General features: G+C 39.2%; 1 protein-coding gene across 2 annotated transcripts in view; it reads right to left on the minus strand.

The window, feature by feature from the left end:
• The window catches only part of dcc (DCC netrin 1 receptor), a 403570-nt gene that overhangs the window by 160878 nt on the left and 225481 nt on the right, over positions 1-17211 (minus strand). For both annotated transcript variants that reach the window (XM_050052349.1, XM_050052348.1), the window contains exons 9-12: positions 10332-10486; positions 8062-8210; positions 7215-7353; positions 394-443 (exon numbers count right to left, since the gene is read on the minus strand). In XM_050052349.1, the coding sequence (XP_049908306.1) occupies positions 394-443; positions 7215-7353; positions 8062-8210; positions 10332-10486 (493 nt within the window). The remainder of the gene's footprint in view (positions 1-393; positions 444-7214; positions 7354-8061; positions 8211-10331; positions 10487-17211) is intronic.

The raw sequence follows: 17211 nt of genomic DNA on the forward strand, positions 1-17211 counted from the left end.
TTCGTACACCACATAAATCAGTAAAATGAGGCCAGATCACTGGAGAGCAACTGTTGACTGATGGCAGTGTCACAGTTTAAATGTGTGTCAGAATGCGTCAAGTGGAGAAACCTGGGAAATGTGCTGTGAATGTGAAATGGTTTCTGTAGGCAACAGATGGAATAACCAGCTCAGACTGTCTAAGTGTAACTATGCAAACTGTTAAACCGTCTGTCATGAAATGTGATACAGAATATGTTGAAATATGGCAGCGTCCATTGGACAAAGTTTCTTTTTTTTCCTTTCTGTTAAAATCACCGTGAATGTAACAGTTTGTTGAGCTGACGTTGTTGGTGCATTGTACAGATGTGGACAGGGAGAAGAGGGAATAAAAGTATAGAAATATAAACTCACCCTGGATAGGACGACCTCTAAGGTGATGTTTTGGGGAGGAGCGCTGGGTACTGCACAGACAAACACAGAAACAGTGTTAATACAGTTTATCAGGTTATTCATTAGTCGAAAATAAAACCGGCTGCTCACACACACAACTCTGAAACACTGCATATGCTGAGAATGCAGTACAGTGCACACTGCACTTGTTTATACATATTATGTATGTTACCTCACTTACACATTCTCTTCTGTTGCTTTAGAAAATAAAGTATTTTTATCTATATATCATATCTATCTGAAAACTCTAACTTCTTAAGGCTTCTAAAAGTCCTTGAGAAGAAATAATATGAGGGAAAAACTGATCACAAGTCATGTTCACAGTGAGGTCACAAGCCAAACAGCTGTGAGTCTGTCTGCGTTCGAGAGACATGAACACATTTAATGACTTGGTTCATAGAAACTAATCACTCACCAATGACAAAGACCAACTTCTGGGTCCTGTTCCAGAAAACCTTTTTCAAAATCCCATTGACCTTTGTAATAATGCTAGTTACCCGCATAGCCACGGTTGTACCAGGGTGTGCATGTGCCATCCAATGAGGCATCTGGCACACCCCAAAATCAGATGAAGAATACATTTTTATTACAATTATGTATTGTTTTAAATTTAGCCCACTTCCCCGCCAGTTCCTTCTGTCTGTGGGTTGCTATAAGGGGGTGAAAAGGAATTGATTGCAAAAATTCTGTTTATCACTATGCAAACCAGGCAGGTTATTTATCTCCTGTGATGATTCAGTACTACGGACAGCGCACGTCTTTCCTACACACTGGTGCTGTCCATGGGTCTGAAACGACTGCTGAGCTATATCACATGTATTTCAGCCAATCATTTTCTTGTTATTGCTATTTTTCTGATACAAATAAAAAAAATTAATAGATAAATGAAACTTCAAGAGAGAGTGCAAAAAAACAAAACAAAAAAAAAACAACTATCTTCGCCACGGAGATAGTTGTTTTCCATCCAGACCAACTCCGACCTGCATTCAGCATCTCTGTCCACAGAAGCAGCCATCTGTCAGCAGCAGCCTGTCAAACTGCCTTCACCAGGCTGACTGACAGCAGACATTTACTGAACCAAAGTAGTTTTCATGTCAGCTCCATGGGAAGAAATCAACAGCGTTCATATTTATTGATTTATTGATTATATTTTCCAGGCCCCCTGTGGGAGTGAAGGGAATTTGCAGCCCACAGACACTGCAAGCCAATTGCAGGTTACCATGGAGACGATCGAAACATTTCGCCAAAGCATAAATCAAAAACTTCATCCTGCTTTTTAATTTCTGTCGAGAGACACTCTTATAAGCTGTGGAGCACCTCACCATAAATCAGGATGGATGGCTATATGTCTGCAGAGGTGCACATCAGTCTAGATTATTATGTGTTGCAGAGATAATAAGATAAAGCACACACATAGTTTTTTCTGGCTATGCTAGTAATGCAAATAAATAAAAATACAGCTTTGGAGTATAAGCTCACTCGACAGCAAGTTGTACAATTTAACCTCACTATCTCCGCGAAGACGCAGATGTCCTCGCTCCCCTCCTCCTCTGTTAAATGGTATCTCCCAGGCGCACTACGTCATCAAACCATGTGATATTTGGTATTGCTGGATTCAGGAAGCTCTTGACTTTTCAAAAATAACATCGTTTTTCTTTTATTTCTTATGTATTTCGCACCAGAGCAGCCTAACACACACATAGTCCAAAATCGCGGTGAGTGGTGACAAGTCATGTCATGCCGTTTTTGGACGGGAAAAGTTACAGGATTACACGCAACCTTATGAACAGCTGTTAGCAGGGACTTAGCTGTTTTATAAAAGGTAAGACTCTCACTCCTACCACTATTTTTGGCTTAGATACGGCGTCTAGAAAGTGGGATCATAACTTTCATGTTTTATGTGGTCTTATTCTGGTGATGTTTTATGGTGTTTCTGTGTTAAAAACAACATTGACTATCACAATCACGCCTGATTTCAATACGGTACAATGTTAGAAGCTGGCTGAGTGTTGTTTGATCACTGACAGTACTGTTTTGAAACCAAGAGACCGACTTATCTTTTGGAGCTGTTTTCATGGAAAAAACACTGTAGAATGGTCATACTTTGTGCTTTCTTCTTCAAATTTGAAACAAGTGTTCATTGATAGTTTGCCTACAGCCCCATACTGTCATTTACCTCCACAGATGAAGCCACTGACAGTTATTCATCCTGAAAAACATTTTTTATTGTAGGCGGACCAAAATCTTCAATTTTTGACTGATTTCAGTGGCCTATTACTCTGTCTCTGTATCACCTAGGGTGTTTCTGACACTTTCACAAGAAACTTCAGGGAGTTGTCTTTCTGGCAAGACCTCATGCATGCATGTAGTCAGAGCAGTTCACAATCATTTTAATTTGGGTATGTCATTTTAGGCGTTTTTGCTACAAAATGGGGGTGGAGTGCAAGAGGTTTAATCCAGGAGTCTCAGTAAGGATGATAACTTACTGAGTTAAAAAAAAAAAAATCTAATGTCATCAATCAATATTTCTGTTTATAGCTGCATTTAAAGCTACAGTTGGCAACTTTATTGATATACATTTTTTTGTCAAACGTGCTGAAAATTTCAGGATATATTGACAGTAGTGAGGGAGATGGACAATCTGTGAAATAAATCATGTCCCTCCTCTTCCATGTTGTACTTCTAATGGCGATTACTAGAATCTACCATAGCACACCAAAAACAGCCAATCAGAGCCGAGGATTCTCTAATGCAGCTGTCAGTCATGTCAGTCACTGCTTGGAAACTGTGGTCAAACTGAAACTAGGCAGCGCTGATCAAATATGAATCAAGATTCTGTTACTGTGTTATATTTAAGTGTACTGTTTAGCTGTAAAATTAGAAAGTTTGTGGCCTGGCCGCCATGTTGAAAACAGTCTATAGAAGTACCAGCCCCCGCCCATCAGTCTACACAAAATTTCAAATTTTACAGCAACACAGTATACTAAAATATGTTTCTAAAAAATTCTGAGAGAACATATAAGCAACACAGTGACAGAGTCTTGATTCAGATTTGAGCAGCACTGCCTAGTTTGACAAGATTGACAGCTACTTTAGACATTCCTCAGCTCTTATAGCACTGTGAGGCAACAGAGTAGGCAAAGGAACATGATTTTTTCCACATTTAGTGCTGATTGAATATAGAGACAGTTTCAGCAGATATGACAAAAAACAAATAAATTACCAACTGTGGTTTTAACAAACACGACTTCCCACACGCCTGAGACCATGTTACAGCTTGATAGATGGGGCAAGTCCACAGGGGTTATGGTCAGGGGACATGTTTGTAATAACAGCCAGAACACTGAGCGGTGTGCAAATTGATAGAGAGCAGAGAGTACAGCTATTAGAGCAGACATTAGGAGAAAGTGTTGAATATTATGGGTAAGGACAAAAGTTAAGATAATGTAAGTACCCACTCTGCCATGCAGACACGTTTTCAAATTCTAATGGAACACGCTGTACTGGATGCCAACTTGTTAGAGATGGACAGTAAGCTCCAGGAACACGCTTTGTTTTTCAGAAATACAGATGAAAGAAACATTAAATGAGAAATTGCATTGAGTTACAGAAGCTAAAGTGGAACAGAGGCTAAACTGGACTTGATGTCAGGACCTCGGCTCTCTATACAACATACTGTAGATCAGAGGAATTAAAACAATCTTATATTTTGGGATAAACTGAATCGCACTTTAAGATGAATATCAGTTTCATATCCTAAATATGTTGGTGTATTTTTTTTTTTTTTTCTTTTTTTCGTTGGGGCAAGGCAAACAGTTTCCCTCTATTTCAGGTCAAGGCTCAACACATCCAAAATGAGTTTGTTTCTCTCAGTGTCAGAATACTGCTGTCAATCAATCATCTTGATGACATCAGCACAGACAGGAAGCAGACGGATCGAAGCTGAGACAGCGCTCATCCTCAGAGATCTGACTGTGTCACAACAGCAAAACAAGATTACCACCAGAAGCATGACAGGTGTCATTACACACACACACACACACACACACACACACACACACACTTCATTCCTCTGAATCATCAGGAAATCAGACTGATTCTGAAGTCAGTCCTGGAAATTGATCCAAAACAAAGACAAAGACGAAGAAGGGGAAGAAGACAATGGAGAAATAAAGAAAGCTGGCACTTAAGAAGAGGGCAAAGAAGAGCAGAAAAATGAATAGAAGGATGGAGAAGACAAACGAGAACTGAAGATAAAGATAACAAGGACGGTGATTGGAGAGAAAAATAAAGGACAAGGCCAAAGTGAAGAACCGAAAGCTCAGGATGAATAAAAAGAGTACCAAGCAAAAACAAAGATGAAGAAGATAATAAAGCTGCCGGAAGATGCAGGGAATAGAAACAAAGGAAAACAAACAAAGGAAAACTAAGGAAACAAACAAAAAAAGAAAGAAAACTAGAACATGAAAACAAAGATAAAAAATGAAAAACAAGACAATGATGATGGCAAAAACAAAGATAAACAGGTTCAATAGAAGAAGGTGGAAGAGGAGGATGGACAGGGTGATGATGAAGAGGCAGCAGACATGTGGTCCTCTCCCTTGTATCAGAGATGGAGTGTGGCATTGTTCAAATTGAGAATCAAAGTGTTTTGGTTTGAATGAACTCTGCGTCTGTCCAACCAGACGCCTGATTAACTGTCAGCAGCTTATCTGTTGATTCAGCTGCTCACTGACTGAGCGTGTATGAGTGTGTGTGTGTGTCAGTTTTATTGTGGATTCAATTAGCCCACAAGTCATTGTTATCATTGAGACGCAGCCGGAAGATTCACAATACAGCCACTCTGTATGTGTGTGTGTGTGTGTGTGTGTGTGTGTGTTTTATTATAGATCATTTTATGGTGTGATTGCAGCTGGACAGATGCCTCCATTCTCTCTCACTGTCTCTGTATAGGAGTTTACTAATGACAACAGATGTGTCTAAGCAGCAGTCAGCAGCTGAATGTTGAGGTCTGAGCTGAAGCTCCATTCAGAAGAGATACTGACAGCTCTCGTGCAGTAATACAGACAATAACAGAGACAACAACTAGTTTTGTTTTTGTTTTTTTAAACTACCAATCCAAATTTAAAAGCACATCAAACGTGACTATGATTCTGGCTAAAATTATATTAGATGTCCTCTTGACTAATACCCTCTATACACTGTGCGATTTTAGCAATCTTATAAGACTATTGCATGACACACTGTGAGACGTAGATCTAATAAACTTTGGTACGACGTCAAGTTTGATGTGTGCAGATTATACAATGGCCGTTTACTACTGAATCGCGGGTTACGACGTATGTCAATATGCAATGCCATCAGTGTGCACCCCATCAGCGAACATCATCCATCTGCGCCACCATAGGTAGCTTGCTCACCTGAAAGTTGCAGTTCCTCCGCAATTTCCTTCCATGCAGCGTCTTTTTTCTCACAGTCATGATAGCAGCTGGAGGAAACATCAAATAAACAAGGCTTCTGCTGCCACAGCTCCACCAAACTTTTCCTCTTTCTGTGTGTTTTTGTTCGTTTTACCTCCATGGCAGGCGATTATTTGTTTGGGTTTAGCGCCGGTGTCGCGGTAAACATTGCGTCATTTCGTGCTGCATTTCTATTGGTTGATTAGTAGACGTAGGTCGTAGCAGCTGTCACACTGTGAGATAGTCATCCTAAATTTCTGACACCCTCAGAATTTTATCTCAGGTTATCTTTGGTCGCAAAACGTTGATAACGGCTGTCCTTGAACCTGACTCACAGTGCGACGTAAGACCACCATTTTAGAGCCTCGACCAAAGATATCGCCACGTTTCTCCCATGATGGTCAACTTTCGTCTGGGACAGCCCAACATCGCACAGTGTATACCGGCCATAAGGCCCACAGTGTTGCCTCCTAGTTCAAGCAGTTGACTGTGGGACTAGTTGAGTGTATATATGCATATATAAAGCTCAAATGATGGAAAGCATGTAGAACCATGAAATACAAAATGAAATATGAGATTTATAATTGTTTGTTTGTTTGATGAATCAATGTGAGGAGGGTTACAGCCTCCTCAACACTCTTTACATTTTGTTTTCTGTTTTCATCTTCAGGGGAAGCTTGAGTGATAAATAAGTCACGTGCTTCATGTGCATCACGTTTTTTTTTTTACTAAGTCTGTATACACTGCACTTTTTCAAATTTATTTAGTCATTTATGTATTTAATTTTATTTCAAGCTTTACCGCTCAGGTTGTTTGATGCTTAAATTGAAAATTTTGTTCTGTCCATGTGAGAATGTGTGTGTTCGGGAAAAGAGGGATAAAGTGTGTGTTGCTGTTTCTTGGCCCTTCTTTCTATATTGCTTATTCCTCCATATCTCTCTCTCTCTCTCGCTCTCTCTCGCTCGCTCTCTCTCTCTCTCTCTCTTTCTNCACACACACACACACACACACACACACACACAGACACACACACATGGTGTCAGGTAATAGGTAATAGGTTCAACAACACCAGACTTTCACCCAGGAGGCCAGGGTTCTCTTCTCTTCAGGTCAAGGAATCAACCTTTTATGGCGAATAGTTACAATGTCCTCTTTGGGGGAGCTCCCAAACAATCAATTCTACTGTGAGAAATTATTCTCCCTTTATAAACATACATGGACATTGACATCACAATGTAGTAAACAGTGATGCATTCAGTTACTGATGTACTGTACATAACTTACCACACTGGATTAATAAAGAGTTGTTAAGGTAAAGCTCACCGTCTGATTGGGTGGTGACGCTGATGGTTTCTGGCGCAGTGCCTGGTCCGTAGCGGTTGATCGCCAAAACTCGAACTGTGTACTCTGTGAATTTATTGAGTCCCTCCATCTTGTAGTTGAGTCCGCTCACCTCCACACTCTGAACACAAACACAGAGGAGTAATTACACTTTGAATGTTTTCTCTTGGTTTTGTGTTTTAATTAGACTGAGGCCTCGTCCACACACGTCTATATTTGAAAACGTGAGATTAAGGTCCCTGAAAACGTACCTTTTGTAAAACTCACGGACAGGGAAAACTACGTTTTTGGCTTGAGACCTCAGAGTGCGCTCTTCTATCTCCTTTGTGAGGCAGCACAAATGAGGCAACATTTCATGCAATGGCGGATGTAACAGAACTTTCTACATGTTTACACATAAATGTGGAGTAACTGTTTCACTATACTGAGGAACAAAGGCTTAAAAATGCCCCACAGAGGTCACTGCTACATGTACTCTTCCAGCAATGGCTTGTTTTCAGGCTTCTGATTCCTCTTCTTCTTTGTGTGACTATAGGGTTAGGGTTATATTGCCGCCTGTATGATTTGCATGCTCTTGACAATGCCTCAACTGTGTTTTTGCACTTTCATTTGGATGAAGAATTTTTTCATAACAGTGCTTATACCAGTGCTATAACAGGGAATTTTTCTTTTAGAACCCCTTTTTTTTCAGAAATACACAGCTCTGTGTGCACTAGGGCTGAGTTATCAGAAAAGGTCTGTAATTTGTACATTGCATTCAGAGGCTTATCAAACTCCACAAAATGCCTGGTGTTGTGACAGGGAGTATTGCGGCAGTGATGGTGCTGACCTGTTCCTTGCCCGACGGGCTCTCGGTCCACAGCAGTCTGTAGCCCAGGATGGGGCCGTTTGGTTGGCTGGGAGGCTCCCAGCTCACCTGGACGGAGGTGGGAGACAGAGCCTCAGCTTGGAGAGACTCCACCCTGCTGGGAACCTGGACTGTAGAGACATACAGAGACAACACACTGCTCACACACAACTACTGATACTACTATTGCTGTTATTACTCCTGCTACTATTACACCTTTCACTGCTACATCTATCATTACTACAATGACCGACTGACTGGCCCATTTTCTCCTGCAGTAATGGAGAGAAGGGTCCAGTGGTGCATCTAATCCATGACCTCATCACCCTTCAGCTCCTTATGATCATCCCACAACCCTGCTGTGCCATGTGTTTGTCTCACCACATGTCTCTTATCTCCCTTCTTCCTCTCTCTCTCTAGAGTTAACACATAGCTCCATGGTCATGTAGTGTATGGATGCATCACCCACCCTACTCTTCCTTTTACTGCCTCTGATTGGCTTACTCTGACATTCTTACCCTAACCTATGTCACTCCTCTTGCCTAACCCTAACCAACCTAACAGAGGCAATGAATATTACATACATTCAGATACATTCAGTCTGGTAACATTTGGGAAGTCTAGAAGAGCCATACAGTTCAGTCATTTTATCGGCATTCATGTTACCAGAGTGCTAAACTGGCAGGAGCTCTATGGACTATACAGTGCAGAAGCAGTGCCAATCATCCTGGTAATTTTATATGAACTTGAACTTTTTGGCTTCATACATCGCTGAGCAGCTTCCATAAAAATAAATAAGGCCAAGCCTCCAACACTTTTTCCAGTTGTCTTTATACATCCATGGATTGGGTGTGTCAAACTGAAGTTCACAGTGGCTAGCTAACTTTAGCTGAGTGTGCTAAACTAAAGACCTTAGGGGCTAAGTTAGCTTAAAAGCTAGCAGAGATTAGTTGACGCAGGGCAATGTGTGGTGGGGCCGTTGTCAGATATACGTGTAACAAGAGCTTTATGAGTTGTCATTGGAGGGTTGATGAATGATTACAAACCAATTTTATTTAGCTTTTGTTTATTCTGTCATAAAACAATACTGGCCTGAATATATGCCAATATGTTTTATGGATATTACATTTGAAAAAGTGGGGGCTGTATTTTTTTAAGCGCTAGACATTTACATCCTTACAAGAGATATTCTCTTTGAATGAAGCGTGTCCCTGCATTGAGCCTGCTACATTGAAGTAGCACTCTGGTGATTTTGTATCGGACTTCCATAAAGTTAGGGGACTCACAAGAATCACAGTTAAAGAAACCAGAAGTACCGCTCCGCCATTGTGTCTGCCTCCGCACACTAGTCAAATTTATCTCACAGTTTATACTATTTGTCTGTGAAAACATGGAGGCTTCACACACAGAAGATCTATACAATTGGCACAGTTTCAAGATGGACGCTCCCCTTGAGTAATGGCCTGAAAAAGTGTTTTTCATAATCATCCTATTAGAAATTTGTGTGAAGTTTTGTCATAATTAGCTTAAGAATTCTTGCGTTATGGCCAAAAACATGTATTGTGAGGTCACAGTGACCTTGGCCTTTAACCTTTGACCAAATTCTAACCAGTTTATTCTTCAGTCCAAGGGGGCATTTGTATCAACTTTAAATAAATTCCCTCAAGGTTGTTTTTGAGATATTGCGTTCACAAGAATGAGACAGATACAAGGTCACACTGACCTTGACCTTTGACCACCGAAATCCAATCAGTTCGTTGTTGAGTCTAAGTGAATGTTTGTGCCAAATTTGAAGAAATTCCCTCATGGTTTTCTTGAGATATCGTATTTACAAGAATGGTACATATGCATGAATGTACACACGTATGAACAGATGGATAAACCGAAAACTAATTTCTCCAGCCACGGCTATTGCTGTCCCAGAGGCATATACATTAATTGTCAAACCTGAAGCAGCAGAAGCAAACATATCCCATTTTTTCAGTCTCTAGTATGGGTCAAGATCCAAAAACGCTGGATCCAACAAGATGATTTCATCAGAGGAATTTTTTCAACATTATATAACTGCTTTCACGAGCTCAGTGATAGAAGTGAATTTCCCTTTAAGACAGTGCTCCATTCACATCTGTTGATAGTGTTCGTCAGCCCAAAAGTGTTAAATTAGCCCATTTTAACCCACAGGAGCTTCTGATGACTTCTGTCAAGAATTGTTTATCTGTGTGTGTGTGTGTGTGTGTGTGTGTGTGTCCTACGGTCAGGCTTGGTGGTGATCCTCAAGGGGGCGGAGCTCTCTCCTGGGCCCACGTCGTTGTAAGCAATGACTCTGAAGCTGTAGCTCTCCTCTGGTTTCAGATTGGACACAGTCAACTCCAGAGACTCTGGCTCCGACACGTTCACTGACCGCTCCCTGACACAGGGAAATACAACATCACACACCTTAATTACAAATCTAACACACATATAACCATGAACGTTTTTCAATTTTAACAGATACATTTTTTTAGATATATATTTCTATCACTCATCTTCTTACACACATTTTACTCATTTCTATTATTCATCTAATTTTATGAATTTTTTTTTAGCTTATTATGAAAATGAAACAGCGCTGCATTTAAAATAGAATCCAGCTCTTTTTTGGTAACCACACAGATAATCTGAGCTGTAATCTGATGTAATCTGTGTAATCCTGCAGTGACTGCAGCTAATCCTCAGATTACAGCACCTCTGCAGCCTCTCAATTCTCAACCAATCACCAAATCAGTGAAGAGACAGCTGCAAAGATTAGCATGTTTCCACTGCAGCAGCCAATACACACACAGCTGCTTTCTCTTCTCAGTTCACGGCAAAGAGAGCTGACAGTGAAAATATCTTTGGAATGATTTTCAGACTAAATACTGGAGGCACTTTTTATCCTTCTATAAAAAAAATATAGGAAACTTAATTTTTGTAGAATTTTGTTCCACTTCGATGAGAATTGATAATAACATTGTATGAGTTCTGGAATTGATCTCACTGCAGTTTTTTTAATCTTGATTTAACCCAGTGAGAAGCAAAAAAGAACATCAGACACAAACAAGATTTGCTTTCCAGATTGTAACTGATGCTTCGTTTAGAAAGAGAGGACGAGGAAAACTGTACAAATAATTTAAAAACTGTGTCAAAAAAAAATTTGTTCCCACTAGATAAATAACTACTGTCAGTGAAAGAGAACAGTTTAATATGAGCAACAAGCAATGATGAATTATTGATAATACCTGCTGACAAGACAGTCCGACACTGATGTCTGCTCTCCTCATTTCAAAAAAGTTTGAAAAGTGTAACACAATGATTCTTAAAGAAACACTTCAATGTTTTGGGAAAGATGTTCATCTGCTTGCCAATAGTAAGATGAGAAGATCAACCTCATGGCAGTGCGTTTAGCAGCTACAAAGCTGGAATCAGAACATGGTTGGCCAAGCCTGGCAAAAACATTGGAAGCAACATTTTTACATTTCTGTTTGGGTACAGATCAAACTAACGAGTTAGAACATGATAATTGTTGATGTTTAGAGGTGGATGGAGAGATGCCGCTCCCTCTCATGTCCATTGGATAAAGCACATTATGCTATAATTAAAACTTGAGAGAATCTGTTACTAAAAAAGTCAGTAAATGGCAGTGTGGGGTCCTTTTCTGCAATTTATTTGAGAAACCTAAGATTAGAGTTAATGCTCCTTTTTAAAAAGAAAAAAGAAAAAAACTATTTGGTTTTATCATTTTTTATTTCAATTATTATTCTATGTGTTTGAATTATATATGTTTTTGTATGCAGGGTTACATTGTGCGCATGTGTGTCTTATGTCAGCTGGATCCCTGGGGTTGGGTTAACAGGTAAAATTTAACTTTTGAAGGACTATAATTTGTACTGTTCTACATTGATAACTGATAACTAAAACTTGAAAAGAAAACCAATATGCATATGTCCTTAACTACTGAGCTATTCTTTAAATATAAAACCATCTATGAGACCACTTTATAGAAACACTAAATCTTCTTCTGTGTTCCATGTGTCCTGCACAGAGCTATTTTTGGCAATGGTAAGTCTAGCTTAGCACAAGACAACAAAGAGAGCTGTCTGATTTACATGTATACTTCCAGCTAACAAGCGAGTCAGCAATCCGTTGAGGAGGCAGCTGGTTTTTGTTGCCCTTTGAGTTGGGACTGAGCTCAAATCTGGCAACCCCATAATGGACAGTAATATATTTATGGATCTTTCATGGGTTTTGTGCCCCTTGATATTTACCAGTATCAATAAACCACCTTTGAATTTGTAACTTTTAATGACCTTAAGTTTTCAAAAAAGGTGTAACCGAAGGGTTTAAACTAGAATTACAGCCAGGGATTGTATGCCACCGCAAACCAGTCAAGTTGCACCTGGTTTACATCCATGTCACTCACAGCTGACAATGCTTCAAATATTGATGTTGCTGCAAAGAGGCGACATTTTCTAAAACATGGATGCATCACACACATCTTTAACCCGGCAGCACAGAAGATCTTTACATTCAGCATGGTCTCAAGGTGGATAACCAAGATTAGCTTCACCACTTTAGTGTCTGAATAAATATTTACCCTACTGTTCCTGAGAACTTTATGATGTCACAATGAAGTTGGCCTTTGACATTTTGAATATAAAATGTGATCGCTTATTCATTTTATCCCATTAGAAATGTGTGTACAATTGTGTTATAATTAGCATATTTATTCTTAAGTTATAGCCAAAAACATGTTTTGTGAGGTCACAGTGACCTTTAACCAAATGTAATCAGTTTAAAGTTGAGGCCAAGTAGAATTTTGTGCCAAATTTGAAGAAAAACCTTCAATATGTTCTTGAGATATCCCATTGGCAAGAATGGGACATACAAACAGATGGACGGACATAACACACAGACATAACAATTTACACATAACATTCTTATTCACATAAACAATAACATGGAATATTTTAAGCTATTAAATCATTTTCAAGAGACTTTTATTCTACTTAAGTACTTAATTTATTTATTGTATTATATTACAATTATTTACTGATTACCCCAAACTTGGTGTGCAGCTTTTACCAAGTAAAGGAGCTTTTAATGGGTTTTATCCTTTAAAATCATATTAATCTATACACTAATCCCAGTAAAGAAAACCCATTTACCCTTTAAAACTAACCCCTCCATTGATGATGATCAAAAGAAATTGACCATTTTGGATTAACAGGCCCCTGAAGTGAATTTGGAGAGAAGGTTTTGCCAAAACCCATTACACCGTTGGACTGTAAGACACCAGACTATTAAGGATTCAATTGTATCCTCTGCTGTGTAGTAACAACATTACTTATATGACAGGTTTTATTCATCAACACATTCACCACATATTCATCCATTCTCATCTCTCCTAGTACTAGCAGTTGGTGACTGTTCTATTGTTGGTGACCACATGTGAAGCAGTGGGCAATAGAAGATTTATATCACAATCAAGTATCAATCAAGTATTGGGCTACCAGGTTTGAGTTCTCTCCTCACTCTTGCCTAACAAAACACAGCCAGCTCTTGAGTTTTCTTAACAACTGAAAGATTGGATGGCTTTTCCGTTTTGGAGTTTTTTCTTTACCCTTTAAAACAACACTAGATACATGTAAAATACCCAATATAACATACCTCACTACAGTATATTATAATCAATTGTTCAACCTCTCAAATCCTGTTGAAGCAATATGGAAAATAGACAGCTTGGAAAGAGAAAGTTTGTGAAGTTTTAGGGAAATTTTGTTAAGAGGTTATCACAATCCACTGCAGACTGTGAATGTCCACTGCAAATGTCATGCCAGTCCGAGTCAAGATATCTGTCTGGACCAAAGTGTTGGACAGACAAACTGACAGAGCAGCAAATCATCCAATATCATCATCATCAGCAGCAACAGAGAGACACAAAGGTTAAAGAAAATACAAGGGGTGAGTGGAGTTCTCAGGGTATGTGAATCCATATTTTCCTCTGAGCTGCTGAGTAAAAAGGCAGAGAGGCCGAGCTGGATGTCGAGTTAACCAGCAGGTCCATGTCTGTCACACAGTGTGAATTCTCTTTGCCCTTCTAAGGCCACAGTCTGAGGTCATTCAGTCTGCTCCAAAACAAATAATCCACAGACAGAGGGAGACACCTCTCTCTCTGCTTCCATTTTCTGCTCCTAAATTCTCTGGTGTTTTTTTCTGATATTTTCTCTGTTTGAGAAGAGGATGAGCAAAACCTCTCTCATCTCGTTCAGTTTCTACCTTTCTCTTTACCCTTCTGTCCTTACAATACAGTTTTCAGCAGCAGCATCAACAAATTGATCCTCAAGCACTACTGAGTGCACTTGACCATGACACTAACAAAAGGCTTTAAGCTATAAAACAAATGAGGCTAATATTGAGGCTACAGCTATCTGAATGACTCAGCAGCAACAAGGAGTCCATGAGGACAGCCAAGTTGCCAGAATATATATAATATAATATGTGACATTTATACTGTACGTTTAATATCATATCAACATTTCTAAAGTGGCTTAGTTCAGATTATATGTATATGAGCCTGACAATAAGTTTCTTGTCAGGAGGAGTTTGGGATGGTGGTTGGCGTGACAGCTAGGCGAGTCAGCTGTCGAGCTGCAGACGGTAGAAGACGACTGTTCGAGACCAGTGACATTTCCAGCCATGTTTGTGGCGACAAAAGGGGGTATTTTAAGACAAATAATTTTCTTTCCCTAACCATAACTAAGTATTTTTGTGCCTAAACCTAACTACACGTTAACTATAGTGTTGTCATAATCTTAAAATATTATCATAAAATATAAAATTCAAATGCAAAAAAACAAATTTACTTAATATGGCATACAAATTTATTGTATCTGTTGTTTGTAGGAATGTACGATGCCAACATTTATTCCGACAATTGGGTTGTTGAGGAAGTGAGATTTAAGTCAAAATCTCAAACGATCCTCATCCCAAATATCAATACCGAAACAACAGGAGTGACATGAATATATATATCCTCGGATCGGGTATCGGCACCAATCACGTTATTTTTACAAAATCAGAATTGGTAATAAAAGATCGGAGGAATCAAAACAACAACAATGGCCAGGTTTTTCATCTATGTTGTTCATTGTTGCCTCCGCTTTCCAATGTATAAAGTGTGGCGCTCCTGTATATTTTATAAATATATTTTACAATATACAGTATAATACAGTCAGCTGATGGCTTGCTCACCTCCAGAGGTACCTCCAGACACACCCACTGGTGCTATCAGCCAGTGGGATGGCTCGATCAGCTGAGCCCAGGTAGACCGGCCCCTACATTATGCCGCTCCTGGCAGTATGGCCATCCTACGGGATCCTACGGAGCCTCCGCGCCCAAAACAATGTTGGAGCGTTATGGCATTCACCCACGGTCCCGTGAGTTGGCAAAAGCAACCGTGGGTTATGTTCCTTTTCATTATTCCTTATTTGGAACCTTCGAGCCGGGTTGATTAATTGTTTTGAAAGTGAACTGAGTCAGAACGAACAGTGGATTTTCTTTACCTCCTTGTTTGCGGGAAAACCTGGGGAGGAGTTTTCTTTTGTTTAGCGAACTGTGTGGATTGAACTGAATTGAACTGTGATATGTTATTTGGAAATCTTGGAGTGGAGTTTTTTGGTTGAACTGGATTGAACTGACTGAACGGAACGGAACATTTCATTTCTTTGGTGAAAAAAATATATACTTTCTTGAAACTGATTACAGCTGTATTTGTATTTTTGAAAATTGAGTATAATTCTTTTGTTCTACAGAAACCAGGTAAAAACAATTTAATTTTGGTGTTAAGGGACCTGTTTATGGGTTTTATGGTTTCTTTGTGGGGTTTGACTGAGTAAAAGAAAAATATTTGTTTCATGTGTCAAGGGCTACAAAAGATATAGGCCTATTTTGTTTGTTGAAGACAAGAAGAAGATATTGAATTTGTTTACATTTTGTGCTGCTGAACCACCGACAAGCATTTTGGATACTATTTAAATAAAAAACAGACCTTATGGGACAACTTGGATGCATTCTTTTTTTTTCTTTCTTAATGCAAAGTATCGTATTGGACGCGGTATCGGACTCGGTTTCAAAATAAAGGACTTGGTATTGGATCGGATGCAAAAATAATGTGATCGGGACATCCCTAATACACACACATATATATACATATATATATATATATATATATATATATATATATATGTATATACATATATATACACCTCCTTGAACACATCTTGAAAATGCAAAGCTGATTTTGAGCCACTTTGATATCAGCTGTGTCAATGCATCTACAAAACCCTGGATTATGTTCAGTGACAAAATGTTTAGCCATTCAAGTGCATGTCTCTGTGGATGTTAGTTGGTCGGTCCACCATTTTGGTCCGGGCTGAAATGCCATTGAAGGACATTCATGTTCCCCTCAGAATGAAGAGTAATAACTTTTAATCTTTAACTTTTCCTTGAGCATCACCATCTGGACAAATCTTAAATACATTCAAGGCTTTGACTACATTTTTGTCCAAAACTTATTTTCATCTAATAAGCTAAAAAGATGAAGAATATGGTAAACGTTATACCTGCTTAAAATTGGGGACTGCCCATTGTTCCAGTGACTCATATTTCTGAAACCCCAATAGTCCAGAAAAATGTCCCAGTAGACCGAAAGTCCATTTGTCTGATAGCTCCACAAACAAATGCACATTGCTCCAAAGGGCTGTGTCCCGAAGTACAGTACATGGCTAATTATCAAGCAAAATGACATCATTGGACTCTGACCGGCTTGTGCTTGTTGGCTTTGTTGGCCTGGAAGGGTTAGGTTAGGCATGGAAAATGAGATCGGTTAGGGTAAAAATATGAGGGTAAGCCAATCAGAGGCAGAGTTGGGTGGGTCATGTCTTCACATTAGTAGTAGTGTTGGTTTTGGCGGCCTGTTTTAATTTTAGTTTTAGTCTAGTCTTTGTGTCAAACTGTCATTTTAGTTTTTATTAGTTTTAGTCACGTTAATACTCTTTTTTGTCTAGTCAAGTTTCAGTCAACTAAAAGTCTGAGCATTTTAGTCTTATTTTAGTC

The sequence above is a fragment of the Epinephelus moara genome, chromosome 9 (genome assembly GCF_006386435.1).
Source record: "Epinephelus moara isolate mb chromosome 9, YSFRI_EMoa_1.0, whole genome shotgun sequence".
Taxonomy (NCBI): domain Eukaryota; kingdom Metazoa; phylum Chordata; class Actinopteri; order Perciformes; family Serranidae; genus Epinephelus; species Epinephelus moara.